Source organism: Hyla sarda, chromosome 10 (assembly GCF_029499605.1).
Source record: "Hyla sarda isolate aHylSar1 chromosome 10, aHylSar1.hap1, whole genome shotgun sequence".
NCBI classification, from domain to species: Eukaryota; Metazoa; Chordata; class Amphibia; order Anura; family Hylidae; genus Hyla; species Hyla sarda.
In genome coordinates, this window is record NC_079198.1 from 54,189,945 (window position 1) to 54,213,369 (window position 23,425).

Consider the following 23,425-nt stretch of genomic DNA (forward strand, 5'->3'; position numbering starts at 1 on the left):
AATTAAGGATTTTGAAATTGAAATTTCACTACTCTGCCTGACATACTTATTGAGTATATGAGGGGAGTACAAAACACTTCACTTTGCTTAAAACAGTATTTGTCTAGAACAGCAGCAGGTGTGTACTATTTTGTCCTTTCACAGTATATAGACCCTTGACAGATTAACAGGTACAAAATAGTACACTATGTAGATGTAGGTATGTGGTGTGCACTTATGAGGGCAGAAAAATGTGCTACAGTACGCTTGAAAATACTTATTTTTACCTGTGTCCCAGATTCCAAAATTCCTTTATAATCAGAAATTGTCAGAATACCACCTGACATTCAAACTAATAAAATTATACATACGTTCTCTGAAGAAAAGGATCCTTCATTAGATGACAATATGAGCATTGTGTGTTCCAGTGACATTAGCTCATCGGAGGAACAGGAAAACATGATACAACTTAATTCTGCAACTGAAGAACCACAACAAAGAATGAACGACTTAAAGCCTACTGGAACTGAGGAACTTTAAAATGGTAAATCTACCACCTGGGATAGTCAGTCAAATCTAACAGCCGGTGGTCGGTATCCACAGTTGCCTGTTTCTGCTAATCCTTGGCAATATTCCTTTTGTTACTGGTCTGGTATCAACATGGCAATAATGCTGGGAGAATAACTCAAGGATACCCACATGTTTCCTACAATACACAGTCAATATATGGAGACCATATAGTGACTAAATGATTAACTCCCAAGTTTTAGTGTCAAGGCCCTGGCGTGTGGGTACAAAAGGACCAAACCTAACAAGAAGTCACATGTCACATGGCAGCACAATGACAGAACCTGGAGGTGGCATCAGTATGAGGAGACGATATAGTGGCTGAATGACTGCCTGGAGTTTGTGGCAGCATAGGGAGACCATATGGTGTCTGAATGGCACAGCCTGGAGGTGGCTGAAGCATGAAGTTACCATATAGTGGCTGAATGGCACAGCCTGGAGGTGGCATCAGGAGTCCTGAAAGTGACCCTAATGCAAGGAATTTCTGAAACTGGGGACCAGCACCTTAATTATGTTTTGCAGTATCCATGGCAGCACAATGAGAGAGCCTGGCGGTTGTAGTATCAGCATGAGGAGACCATAGAGCAGCACAACGAGAGAGCCTGGAGGTGGCAGCATCAGCATGAGGAGACCATAGAGCAGCACAATTAGAGAGCCTGGAGGTGGCAGCATCAGCATGAGGAGACCATATGGCGGCACAATGACAGAGCCTGGAGGTGGTAGCATTAGCATGAGGAGACCATAGAGCAGCACAATGACAGAGCCTGGAGGCGGCAACAGCAGCATGAGGGCCATGCCAACTGAGTCTGAGGATGAGTCTGAAGAACCCACCGACTGTTGACTGGGGGTGTCAGATGTCACTTGGGATGAAGTGGATGACCGAGTGAACCAATCAATCACGGCTGCTGGGTTGCTGGTCGCGACACTACTGCTAGCTGACATAGGGAGCCCAGACCTCTCACTGCGACAAAATATCATAACCCTTTCAATTTTGCACCAAAAAATTCAGATGAGGGATTATTTTTTGCAACACCAATTCTACTTTGTAATGACATCACTCATTTTACCCAAAAATCTGCGGTGAAATGGAAAAAAAAATCATAATCAATCTCATTTTTGTTTTGATCAGACTTTTTGATTGCTTTTTATTCCTTTTTTTAATGGTATAACAAGTGACCAAAAATACGCTATTTTGGACTTTGGGATATTTTTTGCGTGTACGCCATTGACCGTGCGGTTTAATTAACAATATGTTTTTATAGTTTGGTCATTTACGCACGTGACGATACCACATATGTTTATTTTTATTATGTTTATATATTTTCTATATGTAATTTGGGAAAAGGGGGGTGATTTAAACTTTTAATAAGGAAGGGGTTAATGTGTGTGTTTTTAAAGGAGAACTCCGGTAAGGATGGGAAAAAAACAACTTATCCCCTATCCTAAGCATAGGGGATAAGTGTTAGATCGCGGGGGGTCCGAAAACTGGGGCCCCCCGCGATCTCCTGTACGGGGACCCGGCTCGCTCCTGCTAAATGCAGGAGCCGAGCGTTTTCGACCACAGCCGAAGCTGCGGCCGACACGCCCCCTCCATACACTTTTATGGCAGGGCTGGAGTGCTGCCTTCGGCAATCTCTGGCCCTGACATAGAAGTGAATGGAGGGGGTGTGTCGGCCGCAGCTTCGGCTGTGGTCAAAAACGCTCGGCTCCTGCATTGAGCAGGAGCAAGCCGGGTCCCCGTACAGGAGATCGCAGGGGGCCCCAGTTGTCGGACCCCCCGCGATCTAACACTTATCCCCTATGCTTAGGATAGGGGATAAGTTGTTTTTTCCCACCCATAACAGAGTTCTCCTTTAAACTTTTTTTAAACTCTTTTTTTTTTTTTTTACACTTTTAGTCCCTCTTAGGGAATCATTTGATTCCTCATACAGATCAATGTGGTTGTATAAAACCACATTGATGTGTGTGCTCTGCGCTCGATTGATAAAGCCTGGCCCTAGCAGGCTTTATCATTCTGAGCGCCGGAACCAACACAGGATATGAGGTGAGCCCTCAGGCTACCTTAGCAGTGGATCACCACCCCACACACGCGATTTCGCTGCTTTGACAGCGGCGATCTAAAGGGTTAATAGCTGGCCACGGCGATCGCCACACGTCGGCTATTAACGCCGTTCCCCAGCTACAAGAATCAGCTGAGGGCCGGCCGATATGACGCGGGCTCGGGTAGGGAGCCGGCGCCATACCATCTTAACGGCACATGGAGGAGTATACACGTCCATGGTCGTTAAGGAGTTAAAAAGTACAAAATAGTACACTACTTAGATGTAGGTATGTGTTATGCACTTATGAGGGCAGAAAAATGCGCTACAGTAAACTTAAAAAAAGTATCTGAGTACACCACCAGCCGGTGAGTACTTTTTCCTGGACTTTCACAGTATCTAGGCCCTTGACAGATTAATGAGTTTAAAATAGTACACTATGTAGATATAGGTATCTGTTATGCACTTATGAGGGCAGAAAAATGCACTACCGTACGCCTAAAAACTCAATATTTTTGTAAAACATCAGCCGGTGATTACTTTTGTCTGTCCTTTCACAGTATGTAGGTCCTTGACAGATTAACAGGTACAAAATAGTACACTACTTAGATGTACGTATGCGGTGGTATGCACTAATAACTGCAGAAAAATGCACAACAGTACGCCTAAAAACTCAGTATTTTTGTAAAACACCAGCCGGTGATTACTTTTGTCCGTCCTTTCACAGTATGCAGGCCCTTGGCAGATTACCAAGTAAAAATTAGTACACTACTTAGATGTACATAGGCGGTATGCACTGATGAGGGAAGAAAAATGCGCTACAGTACCCTTAAAAAAAACGTAGTTTTGTAAAACACCGGCAGTACATAACAGTGCTGCAGCCAAAAAAAGCTGTGTACTAAACACAAAATTGCACTCTGTCAAAGACTATTAGGAATGGACTGCAGGGTATTATATCGTCTACAGACTAGTATAAACAGCAGATGATTTTTTGTGGAGCAAAAAAAGGCCGCTTGTTGAAATGTGTGAGGGAACACACAGCTATGTGCCCCTCTCTGTAATACTATGCCGAAGAAAGAGACTGGGAGGTTAATACCTGCAGCTGCAGTAAAAATCCTTTTCAGTGAAAAAAACACTGCTCTCTGTCTACCAGAACGCTTATGTGACTAGGATGTGAAACACTGCTGGAATGAGCTTTTCTGTGTAACACACACACACAGGGATGTCTGGCCTATCTCTTTGCAGTGTCATGAATGAAGTGTCTGGTCGCAATATGGCTGCCCATTATATAGGGCTGTGACTTCACAGGGTTGAATGGCTGCTGATAGGCTGCATCCTGCATGTGATTCAGGGTCATCCCGCCTACTTCCCTTCCCGCCTTGCCTTCCTGCCTTCCCAGCGTTCCTTGCCCCATGTACTGACATGTGGATCCGCCATTTTAGATGCCCTGGAGCCTGGACCGCAGTAAATGGAGTTTAATGAAGCGATAGAATCGCGGCAATATTCGCATTCATTGCGAATCGAATATTTCATGAAATCCGTAACGAATTCGGGTTTGTCAGCTTTTATTGGCTCATCTCTACTCAGTACCTAATCCTTATCATATACATACAATTATGTATGTCTAGCACCTATTTTCTCACAAATACCTTCTTTTCAGTGCTCACTTTTTTTATTATTCTGTGCTCTGGAGGGGGCATGTCCTCTGTCTGCATGACTTAACTTTCTCCCTGAGTTTGCTGTGCTGGGCTTGGTCTTTTCATCCTATCACTGCAGTCTGTTCTGTAACCCCCTCCTCTCTGTTTTCAGGCAGGAGTCTAATAAAACAGGAGTGAGGGAAGAGGAGTACTAGTTCCACCCCCTCACTTACTGGACTTTGCTTATGCTTTGGCTTGGACAAAGATGATGTTGCAGCTGGACAGGATTATGTTCTGGATGGTATAAGGACCCCTAATGGTCTTTTTTATAAGCTAAAATTTCTAAAAAAATAAATAAAAAAAATATATTTTTTTATGAAGTATATTGGAAAGGTTAATGTTTTGCCAAGATGTACAATTTTTGGTTAATTTTACATAAGCTTTTTATGGATTTTTGTACACTCACTGAACTGATTTGCTGAACATTTGTGCATGGAAATTCACATTGCAAATCTGCAGCAGATTACAGCAGTGGCAAAATAAAATGTGATTTTAGAAATCTCGCCTACACACAGCTACATTTTTCCTGAAAAAAAATTCAATTCAATGGGAAAATCCGCAACATAAATTGTCATGCTGCCAATTTTAAAATCCTCATTGCAGGTCCACAACAAAAATCCACACCAAATCACTGTGGATTGTTCTGAGGATTTTCTGTGATTTTTTCTGCAGCAAATCAGTATTTTGCGTGGTTACTTTAATGAACCCAAATATTTTGGCCTAACTGGTGGTTTAGTGACCTGAAGTCACAGCATGATACAGTATATAACCTAGGATGGTATATAGTGCATTTGTGTTAAGCTGGCCTTTATCTGCGAGGAAACCTGGTAAGTGTCATCAGTTGTTCAATTACCATGCAGCACTATATAAAGCATTATAAATCATCAGGGTGCAATGTCTGAATATAAGCTGTTGTTTATGCTGGAGTTCTGATGACTTATTTTCTTCCTACAGACATTATATGCAGCTTTGCCTGCTCTGCTGGAAAGCAATCCCTTCACTGATCCAGGCAGTCTGTCAGATGTGGGCGAGTTGAATAACATGCCTGAAGGCACCCGTGGCACCCTTGCCATTTACCAGGCTACACTAGATTTAACTCGGGAGTGTGAACTACATCCAGATCTTGTGTCTCAGACTTTTGGATATCTATTTTTTTTCTCCAATGCTTCACTTTTTAATACTCTTATGGAAAAAGGTAAAGTTGTGTCATAAATAAAATTAAATACATTTTGCAACCTACATAAAATAAAATAGTAATCCTAAAATTTTTTTTTTTACAAATAATTCAACAACAAAATATGTACCGTATATTGACTTCTAAATTGTTTTGTAAGTTTATGGATTTCTTCACCCCAGGAATTTTGTTTTCATTTAATTTGGCATGTTCGAGTCAGGCCCTTTGTATTTCATGAAACTACAAGTTTATGTTACCTATATGTTTTTTTATTATTATATGATGGAAGCCATAGGCAGACTGGTCTAAAGCTTTGAGTTTATGCTTCTGCACTTGTTTGCAAGATGTACATTTAGATTAGGTGTATACTGTTTTCATTCACACAAAAAAGTACTGTATAGGTTTGTATAAGATTTAAAAAAATTGAACATTAGTGAAAAACACAGAGGGAGATAAAATGTATTCAAACTGCCTAAGAATGTATCAGATTTATAAAACAGGCTTAGGTTGTTTGAAAATCTGGCACATTTTAAGACTGCCTAGTTTAAGTTTGCACTTTCTATTTAATTTGTGCTGCATTTTAGATCCATCCTCTTTTTACAGAAGACACACATTCCCCCAGATTTTTGGAACAGTTAGTTTTATTTATCCACCCCACTATGTAAAAAGAAAATAAATACTGTATATACTTGAGTATAAGCCGACCCGAATATAAGCCGAGGCCCCTAATTTTACCCCAAAAACCCAGGAAAAGTTATTGACTCGACTGTAAGCCTAGGGTGGGAAATACATCATCCCCCCATGTCATCATCCAGACCCCCGTCATCATCCCCCCCTTCATCATTACCGCCTGTCAATCCCTTCATCAGTGATCTTCAATCTGCAAACCTCCAGATGTTGCAAAACTACAACTCCCAGCATGCCCGGACAGCCATCGGCTGTCCGGGCATGCTGGGAGTTGAAGTTTTGAAACCTCTGGAGGTCCGCAGGTTGAAGACCATTGCGGCCTTTATCATCATCCCCTCCCCCCCTTCATCATCACCGCCTGCCAATCCCTTCATCAGTGGTCTTCAACCTGCAGACCTCCAGATGTTGCAAAACTACAACTTCCAGCATGCCCGGACAGCCATCGTCATCATCACCGCCTGTCAATCCCTTCATCAGTGGTCTTCAACCTGCAGACCTCCAGATGTTGCAAAACTACAACTTCCAGCATGCCCGGACAGCCATCGTCATCATCACCGCCTGTCAATCCCTTCATCAGTGGTCTTCAACCTGCAGACCTCCAGATGTTGCAAAACTACAACTTCCAGCATGCCGGACAGCCATCGTCATCATCACCGCCTGTCAATCCCTTCATCAGTGGTCTTCAACCTGCGGACCTCCAGATGTTGCAAAACTACAACTCCCAGCATGCCTGGACAGCCATCGGTTTTGAAACCTCTGGAGGTCCACAGGTTTAAGACCACTGCAGCCTTCGTCATCATCCAGCCCCCCCCCTCCTTTGTTTTGTACTCCCCTCGGCGGGAAGTTAGGGTGAGCTGGTCAGGGCCATCTATGCTGCAGGGACCGTCTGGTGGGGATGGTTATTCGTTGCGGGCTGTCCATTTTCACCGGGGGGGGGGGGGGGGGGGGGGCCTCTTCCCCGCGCTTCGGGCCCGTACTAGTGACATTGCCTTGACGACGACGCACAGGGACATTGCGCATGAACGTCCCTGTGCGTCGTCGTCAAGGCAACGTCACTACTCCGAAGTGTGGAGAAGAGGCCCCCCGGTGAAAATGGACAGCCCGCAACGACTAACCATCCCCACCGGACGGTCCCTGCAGCATAGATGGCCCGGACCAGCTCACCCTAACTTCACGCCGAGGGGAGGTGAGTACAAAACAAAGGGGGGGGGGGGGTCTGGATGATGACGAAGGCTGCAGTGGTCTTCAACCTGCGGACCTCCAGAGGTTTCAAAACTACAACACAAAGCATGCCCGGACAGCCGATGGCTGTCCGAGCTTGCTGGGAGTTGTAGTTTTGCAACATCTGGAGGTCCGCAGGTTGAAGACTACTGATGAAGGGATTGACAGGCGGAGAGTTCACTCGAGTATAAGCCGAGGGGGGCGTTTTCAGCACGAGAAATCGTGCTGAAAAACTCGGCTTATACTCGAGTATAAATGGTATCTTTATTCTGTAGGTCCAAACACTTAAAATGATACCCTACTTTTATAGGTTTGCATTTGTCGTACTGCTGGAAAAAAAACATAACTACATGCAGGAAAATGTATACATTTACACAGGTCATTTTTTGTGCCGTGATCTGAAGTTTTTAGCTGTATCATTTTTGTATTGATAGGACTTTTTAATCGCTTTTTATAAATGTTTTCATGATATAAAAAGTGACCAAAAATACGCCATTTTGGACCTTGGAATTTTCTTGCACGTAAGCCATTGACCATGCAGTTTAATTAACAATATATTTTTATAATTCTGACATTTCTGCACATGGCGATACCACATATGTTCATTTTTATTTACACAATTTTTTTTTTCCTATGGGAAAAGGGGGGTGATTGAAACTTTTATTAGGGAAGGGGGTTAAATGATCTTTAACTTTTTTTCCACTTTTTTTTTTTTTTTGCAGTGTTATAGCTCCCATAGGGTGCTATAACACTGCACACACTGATCTTTTACATTGATCAATGGTTTTTCATAGGAAACCATTGATCTATGATTCTGCCGCTTGACTGCTCATGCCTGGATCTCAGGCACTGAGCAGTCATTTGGTGATCAGACACCAGGAGGCAGGTAAGGGGACCCTCCTCGTGTCCTACAGCTGTTTGGGATGCCGAGATTTCACTGCGGTGGTGCCGGACAGCTACCTGAGCAAGCCGGGGGGTCGTTTAGTTTCACTTTAGATGTGGCAATCAACTTTGAACGCCACATCTAAAGGGTTAATAGCATGCAGCACCGTGATCAGTGCCGCGTACTATTAGCCACGGGTCCCGGCCATTGTTAGAGGCCAGGCCCGACCCGCTATGACACAGGGCCACACAGTGGCCCACGTTATAGAAAGGGAAAGGACCCAGGACGTACAGGTACAACCTTGGTCCTTAACAGGTTAAAGGAAAACTGTCAGCCTTTTCACCCACACTAAACCCAATATACTGGGTTATAGTGTGCAGGAGTCACTAGGATGTGGAGTCACAGACAATGAATATGTACATTAAGCTGGTGAAGCCCTGCCCCTGCACATGATTCACTGAATTTAGCAGAGGATCTTCTGGGGGACATATCTCAGGACCTACTGGACATATTTAAGAAGGTGACCCCTTGTTGGACTCTTGTTCGCCCACACTATAACCCAGTGTATTGGGTTTAGTGTGGGTGAACAGGCTGACAGTTGTTGTTTTAAGGGTTCCTCCTATCTCATAAAGTATTATCTATGTCCGGTAAATGGCTTCTATACAAGAGACCTTCTTACTTATATCACTCTTTTACTCTTGAAGCCTACGTACACAGTTAATTGATGTAATTTGATCCCTGTGTATCCAATCTTTCCCTCCAATGCATACAATTTCCTATATCTATGGAATGCTGCGAAATATGGGAAATGCTTATGCATTTAGTATAATGAGACTATGGGACTTGGATATGTCATCAATATCTTTAAATGGGCAATGGCATTTTGGGCAATACTATTTCTTTGGCTGGGCTAAGCAAGATATACATGCTCACCCGTAAAGTTTTTATTTCCTGCTGCATTCAAGAACTTAATTTTAAAATCTTTACAAGAAAGTGCAGGTGTCCTGAACGTCTCCATGAAATGTTCCCTTCCTTTTGTACATCAGGAGGTTACGCCATTACTTCATGATTGGTGGGGTTAAAGTGCTGGGATCCCATGGATCCTGAGAATAAAGGGGCCACAGTACTGTTTTTAAGTGCTCTGCTCCTTAAGAGCAGGTTAACACAACGGGGCCTCTGGACAGAAAATTTTTGACCAGAGGTTCCTATGGTGGCCAGTTTGTGCTAGGACTGTGCAGAATACATCGGCCCTCATTTACTATTCTAAACCCGACTTGTTTCGTCGGGTTTTTTTGTCACATCTTTGTCTGCGACATGTTGCAGACATCGTGCGCCAGTCTGCGACACGATGCTAAATTTTTTCCCGACGGACCTGATGTGGATTCTCCCAAACCCGAAAAAGGGGCGTAACCCGACATTTCTGAGCTTTCCCACATATTTATAAAGCTTTCCAACCCGAATTTGTTCAATTGTTGTGGATTTTTTCCCGACAACTCAGAGGAGTTGGAAACCAAGCCAAAAAGACGCACATGCGACAAACAGGATGCAACATAATAATAAATACCAGGGGGAAAAAGCTATCTGGTAAGAAAGCAACATAGACTTACAACCCGATTTTCTAAGTAAATGAGGGCCATTGTCTTCCCTATATATGGCAATACATGTCTGAGTGGATTCCCCCAAAGGAATTAACATGTTCAGTCTATGAGATGGAATTTCCATTGCAGAATGTCCTCCATTGGAATTCTGCAATGTGGAGGGAGCACCAGGGTCCAATTACAAACAATGGGTGGCTGCTGCACCGAAATTTCGGAGCAGAATCCAACTCACAAATTCTATCTTGTACCCGGCCTTACTGTTTTTCCTTACTTGGCAGCTTTCTGTAGTGAATGGGGCTGCACTGTAGTACCCTTAACAGAGAAGGGAACAGGGGATCCTCTCTGCAGAGAAACTGTAAAGGGAAAGACGTAGTACATCCTCCATTCCCACAACAGGTGTGTGTGTGTTAGGTCTAAAAGATTGGAACCGCTACTAAATATCAAGTCCTAGGAATCACTTTATTAGATGGATATAACCATTTCAGAGCCATGCTTTTTCTTGTCTTTTTTCTTTTTCTAAACTCTTGTTTTTATTTATAAGGTACACTTAGTCATGTTAACATAGTAGTGATGAAAAAAGACACATTTTTATCAAGATTAACCAAGAGAGCAAGGTGTAAATGAAGGGGAGGGTTATGGGTAACTTAAGAATTTGTTTCCCCTCTGTTGATCCAGAGTAAGGTAAGGAGCCAGTTAGCACTTCTATATCATTATTGTTAGTATTCCTACTATCATTATGATTAGTAACAGAATGCTTGGGTTCAAAATGGTTTTTACAGATCTCCTGTATGAAGCCTGACAAGCTCTATCATTCTGCTTAAAAGAATCTTTGACAAATTCTTTCACTCATCTTGCCTGTTGAAGGAGGGGTTGGTCCTATGACTGCATCCATGCGTTAGCAGTTCCTCTAATTGTCCTGGCAGATTATCTGCAGGAAGTTGTGTGCTTCCTCCTTGCATTGCTCTCACTGCTGGGATCATTTTTTTTCCTTCACAGCAGGAAGCAGAAGGTTGCCTGAACTGAAAAAAGAGAATGACGTCTTTTTATTTTTCCATAACAGCATCTAAGCTTAACTCTTTGCTTGTTCCTATTGGATTGTACACCATTTTAATGTATATATTGTATAAATTGTGTAGGGCCTCTATTAGATTTACATGTATGTATGTACACCAATCAGCCATACAATTAATGCATTACTATCATTAAAATAAACTTTGGCCATGTTGCACAGACATGTCAAAAGTTTAGATCAGTCAGGATCTCATTCCTGAGCCCCCATTTGATCATTAGATATAACCGGGTGAAACACGGTCCTCCTTATTTCAGAAGGGCTTCATAGACTTATCATGTAATCAGTAGGACTGAGCGCCAAGTCAGGGATATCTAACAATCCGAGGAGGGGGTCTCAACATTGAGACCTGGAATGATCAACATTTTTGACATGTCTTTGCAACATGTAAAGTTTATTTAAATGACAGTAATGCCTTAAATGGGAATTGCAATGGTTATCAAGTTACAATTACACTTGTCAATGAGTGGTTATATATATATCAGACAGCAAATAAACAGTCAGTTTTTATGTTGTGTTAGAAGTGGGAAGAATGGGCAACTGTAGGGAATTGATAAACTATTACAGGAGCCAAATTGTAATTTACAGACTGTCAGTGATAATAACCTATTAACCTACCTCATTGTCCACGAGCCTTTCTTACTGCCATGGCATGTAACAGGATGACATGCTATTGCTGACAACCTGTAATCAAAGAGGGGATTGGTGGGGAATAGAAGAAGTGAATGCTGTTATTTTTTTGCAGCCAAGTGCAGACATGGTTTTTACATAGGATGATTATCGGTTGAATGAGTGTTCCTATACTCCTCATTGCAGATTGCTGGCCAGTGAAAAAGGCATCGATCAGCAGACAAACGGGTTAACTGTCTTTTGCCAGCGAATTGCATCTTTTACATGACCAGTAAAAACATCATCATTGGCCACACATTGCCTTGTGTAAACAGGTGATATGCGGCCAACAATGATGATTTTTAATGGCTGCACAACTGATCAAGACTGATGAAAGCTCTGTAAACAACCACCAAGATTGGCACTCATTTACTGATGCATGTCAACCTGTTTACAAAGTCCCATAGTGATCATCTGATCACACTGTGACATCCTTGGCTGCTCCTTACTCTTTGAAGCAGCCAGCGTCTTACAGGACAGGGACAGACAGCGGGACAGACAGCTTATGGCTCTCTATTTCATCAAAGTAAAGCACCACTTGCACAGGGAACTGGGGCATGTAGTACCAAATTCCTGGGACGGGGGTTGCAGCAGAATATAGGCATTTTGGGTGGTTGTCCAGGGCCTATGGTCCCCTAACCACCCACATTCTGATGCAGACACTGCTCTGGGAATCTAGGGCTATGTGGCCCTGTTGCCCAGGCCACTTTTTGTGATAGAGCAGAGAGCTATAGGCTTCCTGCCCTGCCACTCTCCCTTGAAATCTGCTGGTTGCTTCAAACATGAGGTCTACAAAGAGTCAGGAGCAGCCAAAGTCTGTTACTGATCGTGGCTGACAAGAACACCCTTTTAGGGCAATGTTATTCCCTAATCTCAGTTGCCCCTTTCAATAGACAAAAGTGCCCTGCTACATGAAGAGGAACATAGAGTTCAAGGTGTTTAACTTCCAAATTTGCCACATATTAGTCCGAAGGAACACCTGGATGGTATGTTGGAAAACAAGTTTGACCTATGGAGGCCCTGCTCCACCTCTCAATTTGGAGGACTTAAAGAGGTATTCCAGGATTTTATTTCCTTTAGCTGTTGAACCCATGATGCCAAGTTAAAATACTGTGTGATCTGCTTTTATTGCCTCTGAGCGCCACTTTGCTATTGTATAAAACAATAATATATTGCATTGTCTTTTACTATGTTTTGCAGGCAATGGAGAACCATTTTACCAGTGGTCAAAGGCCGTACAGATCCGAACAAACCTTGACCTTGTACTTGATTGGCTTCAAGGTATAGGCCTTGGTGACATAGCTGCTGAATTTTTCAGAAAGTTGTCATCAACTGTGAACCTGCTGTGTATTCCTAAAACCAGTCTTTTAAAGGTATTATAGTCACACACATGTTCTGCTCTTATTGTCTGTGCACAAAACTCTTTTTTTTTGCAAAAAGTAAATCTAATCTATAGCAATTGTTAAAGCAGAACTTGGAACTGCTAGAGTATCCAAAGTGGCTTTGGATACTCCAGCGGTTTCCAGTTCTGCGCATAGAATCCTTCCTTTGGTCGGATCCAGGTTAGAGGCTGCCCTGTTGTAATTTACATTACAATGCACAGATAGATGTTGAGCTCTTAGCCCAACATCACAAGATACGTGCACATTTACTGGTTTATATCCAGCATTGTTGCTTGTGGAAACGGCACCAGGCAGCACCATCTTTCTTCAGTTTTTCTTTTACATATCTACTACAATTGTTATAGCAGGATACATGTGGGTGAACATTTTATAGAAACAACCCCTACAACTGCTACCGGGGTCTTCCACATTTGGTCTCACTCTCTTGGCTACTGTGTGTCCAGTACTTATGCTGGAGTGTCACAGAGAGGAACCATCAAACATCAGACCCTTTAGTCCTGAGTAGCAAAATCTTTTATCATAATAGAAAGCTCAGTTTGGTGATTATCATAGGGTTCCATGTCTTCTAAGTCTGCCATTGAGATATAGGAAGAGATTTATTAAAACCTGTCCAGAGGAAAAGTTGAAGAGTTGCCCATAGCAACCAATCAGATCTCTTCTTTCATTTTTCACAGGTCTTTTAAAAAATGAAAGAAGAAATCTGATTGGTTGCTATGGGCAACTCAGCAACTTTTCCTCTGGACAGGTTTTGATAAATCTCCCCCATAGATTTCACAGCAGCTTCAAATCATTCCAACACCACTAAACATTTTCCTACTATGCCTTAGCCACAAAAAAGTCATTAAGTAGACAAACTGTGACTTTTTAAAATACATAGTGTTTTCTTGGTATTAATTGTATACTATATTAATTGTTTAATATGCTAAGACATTGATGTGTTAACTAAAAATACATTTTGTATCAGATTTCCTGGAGCAGTCTTCGAAATGAATACCCTGTACTTAGCAGTGCTCAGCTCAACCACTTGTTAAGGAACTATCATCTGGGAGTGGGACGCTCACATCCAGCTGCTTGGGACCCCCCAGAGGAGGAAAAGGATGAGATCACAAACAGTGAGTGCAGTCTCAGCTTGCTCTTTTCCCTAACCTCTTAGATTCAATTAATGTTAAGGTTACTGGAAATATTTAATACAAAGTGCATCTTGTAGCCGAGATGCCGAAAAGATGTCATACTTAGTTTCCAGTTTATTTTCATCAGTAAGTTGTTTAAAAAATGGATAAATAAATTGTGAAGGCAATTTGTTGCAAGAGAGTTCTGCCCATTTTGTACCTAACCTAAATTACAAAATAAATAAATCATACTTACTCCGATCTCCCCCCCCCCCCATACCCTTATGTTTTCAGCATGTAGACAACTGGCACATTGTTAAAATGCCCTTCATACACATAGACACCTTCATGCAATTTTGTGTTGAAAAAGTATAAACAAGTAATAGAATATGGCACTCTTGATCAGTGTAGGTGCACAAGTAGGATCCCACTCCTTAAATTTATAAGACAAGAAACTTGGCACTCAAAGGTTGCAGTATAGGTGATTTATTTCATATGCAATCCACAAGGCAAATGGATAACGTTTCGGTCAAATATTGATCTTCATCAGATCAGGGATTGCTGCGGAGATTGAAGACGTCGGCCCAAAGCCGTGGAACTTGATGCTATCAAGTTCCACGGCTTTAGGCCGACGTCTTCAATCTCCGCAGCAATCCCTGATCTGATGAAGGTCAATATTTGACCGAAACGTTATCCATTTACCTTATGGATTGCATATGAAATAAATCACCTATACTGCAACCTTTGAGTGCCAAGTTTCTTGTCTTATGAAAAAGTATAAACATTAATAGTCGTGGATAAATATGTGACACAAGCCGAAAGTTATATGAACCATAACTTCTAAAAACATAAGTTTAGGTAATATATACCAATTAATCTATATGCACAAATCTTCATGAAGCCATCAGAACTGGCAAGACTGAAAAATCGATTTTCTAAGATGAACATTTCTAAAATAAGTATTAACCTATAACTATAAACTATGGGTATTACACACCCTAAAAAGTAAGTGAACCCTTAAACCCTATATATTTCCGGAAAGTAGACAATCTGAGGACTCCAGTTGTCTTGATGGACTTTGACTTCCATCTCTACCTTCACATAACTGTGTGACAAATGGGATTTGTTAAAGGGGTTATCCAGGAATAGAGAAAACGGAATAGATGTCTAACTAACACCATAACGAACACCATGCCTGTCCTCAGGTTGTGTGTGCTATTACAGCCCAGTTACATTAAGGTGAATGGAGCCAAATTGTAATACCACACACAATGTGAAGAGAGGTGTGCTGCTGTTTTTGGAAGAAAAAAATCTTAGTTTTTCTAATCCTGGACAACCCCTTTAAAAATGCATTACAACATAAGTTGTTCCTAAAACTCACAACCAAGCATAGGTTTACACATATGTTAACATAATAGACCAAGGTATACCACAATCATCACGAGCTTCGGCTCTCAAAAAAATAAAATAAGTAAAGACCATGTAATATTTAGGTGTCAGCCACAAGTGTGTTTATGGGAATCTGTCAGCTGCAATACACGTTCCAAGCTGCTGACACAACTTGTCTGTGCTTCAACAACGTAGAAAATGCTTTTATTCTCTGGTGTTAAGCGTCAGAGGCCTTCCCAAGCCTCTGAAGTGCTGAGGTCTGGAACACCTCCTCTTTCACCCTCTCATGCCTGTCCTTGATTGATTGACAGTTAACTGGAGGTTCAGCCATTTCCAAAGCTCACACATGGTACACAATTTTGTATGCATAGTGAATGAACGAGATTTGGAAACAGGGCTTAGTGATTCAAGCGGAGCCCTGACTGTCAATCAAGCAGGGACACAGATGTGAGATGGGAACAAGGAGGTACTTTTCCCTCAGCACCCTCTTTTACACTTTGCTCCCAAAAATAGAAGCACTTTTCTACATTAAACCAGGTACAGAGCTGCAGATCCAGACAGATGGCTGCTAGGGGCATAACATTAACCATACCTTTAACTCCTTAAATGGGCACTGTCAGATTAAAAAACTTTTTATATGTTGTACATCTTGGCAAAACATTAACTTTTCTAATATAATTCATAAGAAAATGTTTTTACTTTATATAGAAATCATGGCTTTGTCCACGCTGAAGCACAGGGATAGACAAAGTCCAGTAAGTGAGGGTGGGCTAGCACTCCTCTGTGCTCTCTCCAGTCTGATAGCACTCCTCTGTGCTCTCTCCTTTCTGATATCACTCCACTGTGCTCTCTCCAGTCTGATAGCACTCCTCTGTGGTCTCTCCTTTCTGATATCACTCCACTGTGCTCTCTCCTGTCTGATAGCACTCCTCTGTGCTCTCTCCTGTCTGATATTACTCCTATGTGCTCTCTCCTGTCTGATAGTACTCCCCTGTGCTCTCTCCTGTCTGATAGCACTCCTCTGTGCTCTCTCCTGTCTGATAGCACTCCTCTGTGCTCTCTCCTGTCTGATAGAACTCCTCTGTGCTCTCTCCTGTCTGATAGAACTCCTTTGTGCTCTCTCCTGTCTGATAGCACTCCTCAGTGCTCTTTCCTGTCTGATAGCACTCCTCTGTGCTCTCTCCTGTCTGATAGCACTCCTCTGTGCTCTCTCCTGTCTGATAGCACTCCTCTGTGCTAGCTTACCGTTACTTACTGGACTTTCTCCATGCCTGTGCTTAAGCTTGGACAAAGCCATGCTTTTGTAATGCATGATTTCTATAAAAAGGAAACATTTTCTTAGGAAGTATATTAGAAAGGTTAATGTTTTACCAAGATGTACAACACATAAAAAGTTTTTGTATTTGACAGTGCCCATTTTAGGACTCAGGAAATTTAAATTTTTGCATTTATATTTTTTTATCTTTTCCTTTTAAAATCCATAATTTTTTTTCTACCTACAAATGAGGGTTTGTTTTTTACGCAACCCTTTGTACTTTGTAATGACACCTTACATTTTAACATAAAATGTACCACAAAACCCAAAAAATATTATTTGGGGATGGAAATTTATAGGAAAACTGCAATTTTGCAACTTTTGGGGGGTTTGGTTTTTACACAGTGCGATTTATGGTAAAAATGACACATTATCTTTATTCTGTCGGTGAATTCATTTAAAACGATACCCAGTTTATATCGTTTTTTCTATTATTGTACTGCTTTAAAAAAAATTTGCAAACATTTCTTAACAAAATTGTGATTCATAAAATCGTCCTTTCCTGAGTCCTGCAACCTTTTTTTTTATTTTTCCGTATACATGGATGTATGAGGGCTCATTTTTTGTGCAGTGATCTTTTGTTTTTATTGGTACCCAGCGGCGTAGCGTGGGTTGTCAGCACCCGGGGCAAGGCAAGTAATTTGCGCCCCCTAACCCGGGAATATTAGCACTCTAGTCTCTTCCACTAGATTAGTTAAAGAAACCCTTATCCCCTAAGCACATGTATTGTTTGTTATGAAAATACTGATAAATAAATTAAAGGTTGCTAGACCCACTGGCTTACATCAACTTATGTTGAGCTGGAGCAGCTACATATGGATCGAAATCTGTCTCGTCACTGTTGAACCAACCAAACTTCAATCCATCTGGTCAGCTCAAAATGCCAGTCTTGACCTGCAGACCGGGAACATCCCAAAGAAACTTCAGTTTTGGAGATGCTCTGCTAGCACTAAACAGCCAGCCCACTGAGCCCAGTACTACTCCAGTCAGTTCTGACTCCTGTCACTCGTGACTCTTACCCTTTTTTTCACCGGTTGTCCCGGACCCGATCACAGCAGTCAGCAGGCTAGGTTTTCTCCTCCAGGTCCTCCTAGGTTTTCCTCCTGCAGCATCTGTCACCACTGGCTCCCTCTCTCCTCTCTGGCCTGTGTCACCTGCCTGCCACCGCTGCCAGCTTCTTCTTGCTGCTGCCTGGGCTGGTGTGGTGTGCTTCTCTCCCGCCCTCAGCGCTGCGCTGGGCGGCCGCTGCACTGTCCCTCCCCCAGATAGTCCCTCGCTCTCTCTTCGCACCCACTGCACCGCACGCCTGGCACCCCCTCCCCCTCCACATTGGGCGGCGACCCGGCGGCTCAGATCGGATTTGCACAGCCAGCACTGCAGAGAGAGTGAGTGAGCCAGGCAGGGGCATAGAGCTGCGAGTGCGAGCGCACCCCCCCAGATGTTGCGCCCGGTGCGGCCGCCCCCCCCTGCACCCCCCACGCTACGCCACAGTTGGAACCATTTTTTATTTTTTTATGGAACTTTTTGATTGCTTTTTATATTTTTTTTCTGATATATGAAGGGATTAAAAATCTGTATTTTTTTTTATGTTTACACCATTTACTTTGCAATATTTAATATAGTTTTATTGACTTTTTTATGTATTTTTTTACTCTTTTTAAGACCCCATATAGAACTTTTATAAGAAATCATTATATTGCATTCACTGTATAATGCTATGCCCATTTTCATTTTGCACAAGTAGCCGACACTCACTGCTCTGAAGCAAGCGCAGCTCCTGCACTCGCTTCAAAGCCTCTTAAAGGGGTAGTCCAGTGGTGAAAAACTTATCCCCTATCCTAAGGATAGGGGATAAGTTTGAGATCGCGGGGGGTCCGACCGCTGGGGCCCCCTGCGATCACTTTGTACGGGGCCCCGGCTCTCCGCCGAGATAGCGGGTGTCGACCCCCGCACGAGGCGGCGGCCGACACGCCCCCTCAATACATCTCTATGGCAGAGGCTCTGCCATAGACTTGTATTGAGGGGGCGTGTCGGCCGCCGCCTCGTGCGGAGGTCGACACGCCCCCTTCCAGCGGGCTGTCGGGGCTCCGTACAGGAGATCGCGGGGGGCCCCAGGGGTCGGACCCCCCACGATCTGCAACTTATCCCCTATCCTTAGGATAGGGGATAAGTTGCTCACCACTGAATCACCACTGGACTACTCCTTTAAGGTGTCAGGGCGTACAGGTACGCCTTGTGTCCTTAAGTACCAGGAGATGAGGGTGTACCTGTACGCTCTGCATCAATGGGTTATTTTTGCTGATCACAGTTTGTAAAGTTATAGAAGTACCGTTTATGTTTAACAGTTGTTGTCTCATGAAGCTAAGTACGGTAGGTTTAAACAGATGTACAGTATTATGTGAAATTAAACATGTTTTACATGTACAATCATTTCAGAAAATATACGGTTTCAGAAATATATACAAATCTCCTGTGTACCTGCTTTGTTTTGATAACCTGCTGTACTTGGTTATGACTTATAATAGTGGGCCAGACATGCTTAGTTCAACTGAAAACTCTTGGCTTGTCTAGGAAGTACTGACTTACTGTAGTCTCTACTGCACATGCAAGCAAGTTGGAACGTATGTGCTTTGCTGCATGGAAACTGCATGGTCACAGTCTAGAGAGGAAACCAGGAAATGATCATGGGAAGAAAATGCAACTTTATTAATAATACACACAACAACCTTCATGCAATTCTAAATAAAATTGAAGAAAAATCTAATTAGCAACAAAAATAAAGTATACTCCTTAAAGGGGTACTTCTCTGGAAAACATTATTTTTAAAATCAACTGGTGCCAGAAAGTTAAACAGATTTGTAAATTACTTCTATTTAAAAATCTTAATCATTCCAGTACTTATCAGCTGCTATATGTTGCACAGGAAGTTCTATCCTTTTTGAATTTCCTTTTTATCTGACCCCAGTGCTCTCTGCTGACACCTGTCCATGTCAGGAACTGTCCCGAGCAGGAGAGGTTTGCTATGGGGATTTGCTCCTACTCTGGACAGTACCTAAAATGGAGAGAGGTGTCAGCAGAGAGCACTGTGCTCAGACAGAAAGGAAATTCAAAAAGAAAAGAACTTCCTCTGGAGCATACGGCAGCTGATAAGTACTGGAGGGATTAAGATTTCTAAATGGAAGTAACTGACAAATTTGTTTAACTTTCTGGTACCAGTTCATTTAAAGAAAAATGTTTTCCAGTGGAGTACCCCTTTAACCTGTTGGGGACGGAGGGCATATGGATACACCCTCACATGCTGGTACTTAAGGATGGAGGGCTTACCTTTACGCCCTCCGCATTTCTGATCACTGCCGCTCGCCGGGCGATGATCGGACCGGGATGACTGCTGATATTGGACTGGGATGACTGCTGATATCTGAATTGATCAGCGATTTGCGGCGATTCCGGGCTGATCGGGTCTCCGATGACTTGATAGCCCGGAAAATAGGGATGATCGGAGCTGTCTGAGACAGCCCCAATCATTCTAAAGGATAGGAGCGAGGTGACAGGAATGCCACCTCCTCCTAACCCTTGCCATTGGTCAGTCAGGACTGACTGACTGACCAATGGCGGGAGGGGGGGGGTTAAAGTTTAGATCCCCTGCACTGCCCACCCATAGTCCAAACAGAGCTGGGGGGGTACTGGAACGGGGCACGGGGGTCTTACCCGGCAGGGGCAGCAGAGGCAGCCTGGTCAGGAGCAGCGGCCGGCATATGAAGAGCTGCGGCAGCGGCGGAAGAGGACACTGCGGGCGACAGTGAGGATCCTTTTTATTGAGTGATCTTCACTGTGGCCTGCTAGAAGTTACAAAACTACAACTCCCAGCATGCCCAGACAGCCTTTGACTGTCTGGGCATACTGGGAGTTGTAGTTTTGCAACATCTGGAGGGGCACAGTTTGGAGACCACTATACAGTGGTTTCCAAACTGTAGACCTCCAGAGGATGCAAAACTACAATTCCCAGCATTCCCAGACAGTCAAGCATGCTGGGCGATGTAGTGCTGCATCTGGCCCTTCAGATGTTGCCAAACTACAACTCCCAGCATGCCAGGATAGTCTGGGCATGCTTGGAGTTTTAGTTTTGCAACATCTGGAAGTCTACAGTTTGGAGACCACCACTCAGCGGTCTCCAAACTGTTCTTCCCCAGTTGTTGCATAACTACAACTCCTAGCATGCCTTTCAGCTGTCAGTGCATGCTGGGAGTTGTAGTTTTGCAACAGCTGTAGGCACACTGGCTGGGAAACACTGAGCTAGAGTCTGTTTCCTAACTCAGTGATTCCAATCCGTGTGCCTCAAGCTGTTGCAAAACAACAACTCCCAGAATGCATTGACAGACCGTACATGCTGGGAGTTGTAGTTTTGCAACACCTGGAGGCACACGGGTTGGAATCACTGAGCTAGAGTCTGTTTCCTAACTCAGTGGTTCCCCACCAGTGTGCCTACAGCTGTTGGAAAACTACAACTCCCAGCATGTACGGTCCGTCAGTGCATTCTGGGAGTTGTAGTTTTGCAACAGTTGAAGGTTAGCCATCCCCCCCCCCCCCCATGTGAATGTACAGGTTACATTCACACGGGCAAGTTTACAGTTGGTTTCCTTCTACAAGTTTGAGCAGCGGAAAATTTTTCGCCGCAGCTCAAACTCCAAGCGGAAAACTCACTGTGAACCCCCGCCTGTGTGAATGTATCCTAAATACACTACACTACACTACACTAACACAAAATAAAAACTAAAACACTACATATACCCTTACACGTCCCCCTCCCAATAAAAATTAAAAACGTCTCATACGGCAGTGTTTCCTTAATGGAGCCTCCAGCTGTTGCAAAACAACAACTCTCAGTATTGCCGGACAGCCATCGACTGTCCTGGCAGGCTGGGAGTTTTGCTGGAGGCACCCTGTTTGGGAAACGCTGCCGTAGGATTTTGGTGGAGACAAGCGCCAATCTGCGTCTGCCCCTATTGCAAATTCCTAATTTAATCCTCAAATGTGCATGGTGCTCTCTCACTTCAGAGCCCTGTTATATTTCAAGGCAACAGTTTAGGGCCAAATATGGTGTATTTCCATACTTGGGAGGAATTGCGTAACAAATTTTGGGGGGCTTTTTCTCCTTTTACCCCTTATGAAAAAGAAAAGTTAGGGGCTACACCAGCATGTTAGTGTAAAAAATGTTTTAAAAATCCACTAACATGCTGGTGCTGCCTCATAATTTTCATATTCACAAGAGGTAAAAGGAGAAAAAGACCCCCAAAATTTGTAGCGCAATTTCTTCCGAGTACGGAAATACCCCATAAGTGGGTGTAAAATGCTCTGCAGGCGCACAGGGCTCAGGGGTGTGAGTGCGCCATGTACATTTGAGGTCTAAATTGGTGATTTGTGCAGAGGTGGCTGATAGTTACAGCAGTTCTGACAAACACACACAAAAAAAAAAAACACATGTGACCCCATTTTGGAAACAACACCCCTCAAGGAAGGTAACAAGGGGTATATTGAGACTTAACACCCCACAGGTCTTTGACGAATTTTCATTAAAGTTGGACGTGAAAATTTAAAATTTGTTTTTGTTTCCTGAAATGCTGATGTTACCCCAAATTTTTCATTTTCACAAGGGGTAATAGGAAAAAAGCCCCCCCAATTTGTAACCCCATTTCTTCTGAGTAAGGAAATACCACATATGTGGATGTTAAGTGCTCTGTAGGTGAACTACAATGCTTAGAAGAGAAGGAGCGCCATTGGGCTTTATGAGAGAGAATTAGGCTGGAATTGAAGGCCATGTGTGTTTACAAAGCCCCCATGGTGGCAGAACAGTGGACCCCCATCCACATGTGACCCCATTTTGGAAACTACACCCCTCACGTAATGTATCAAGGAGTGCAGTGAGCATTTACACCCCACTGGTGTCTGACAAATTTTTTGAACAGTCGTCCGAAAAATTGAAAAATTTAATTTTTCATTTGCACAGACCACTGTTCCAAAGATCTGTCAAATGCCAGTGGGGTGTAAATGCTCATTGCACACCTTATTACATTCTGTGGGGGGTGTAGTTTCCAAAATGGGGTCACATGTGGGGGGTCCACTGTTCTGGCACCATGGGGGGCTTTGTAAACACACATGGCCCCCGACTTCTACTCCAACCAAATTCTCTCACTTAAAGCCCAATGACGCTCCTTCTCTTCTGAGCATTGTAATTCGCTTGCAGAGCACTTTATATCCACATATGAGGTATTTCCATACTCAGATGAGATCGGGTTACACATTTTTGGGGGCTTTTCTCCTATTACCCCTTGTGAAAATGAAAAATTTGGGGTAACACCAGCATTTTAATGAAAAAATATTTTTTTATTTTTGCGTCCCACTTTAACGAAAGTTCGTCAATAACCTGTGGGGTGTTAAGGCTCACTTTACCCCTTGTTACATTTCTTGAGGGGTGCGGTTTCCAAAATAGAGTGCCATTTTTTTTTCCGCTTTTTTACTGTTCTGGCATCATGGGGGCTTTCTAAATGGGACATGCCCCCCAAAAACCATTTCAGCAAAATTCGCTCTCCAAAAGCCCAATGTCGCTCCTTCCCTTCTGAGCCCTCTAG

At 43.2% G+C, this 23,425-nt stretch overlaps 1 protein-coding gene across 2 annotated transcripts in view; it reads left to right on the top strand.

The window, feature by feature from the left end:
- RASIP1 (Ras interacting protein 1) overlaps positions 1–23,425 on the top strand; it is a 159,038-nt gene that overhangs the window by 97,971 nt on the left and 37,642 nt on the right. For both annotated transcript variants that reach the window (XM_056543470.1, XM_056543471.1), the window contains exons 9-11: positions 5,237–5,477; positions 12,784–12,956; positions 13,951–14,098. In XM_056543470.1, the coding sequence (XP_056399445.1) occupies positions 5,237–5,477; positions 12,784–12,956; positions 13,951–14,098 (562 nt within the window). The remainder of the gene's footprint in view (positions 1–5,236; positions 5,478–12,783; positions 12,957–13,950; positions 14,099–23,425) is intronic.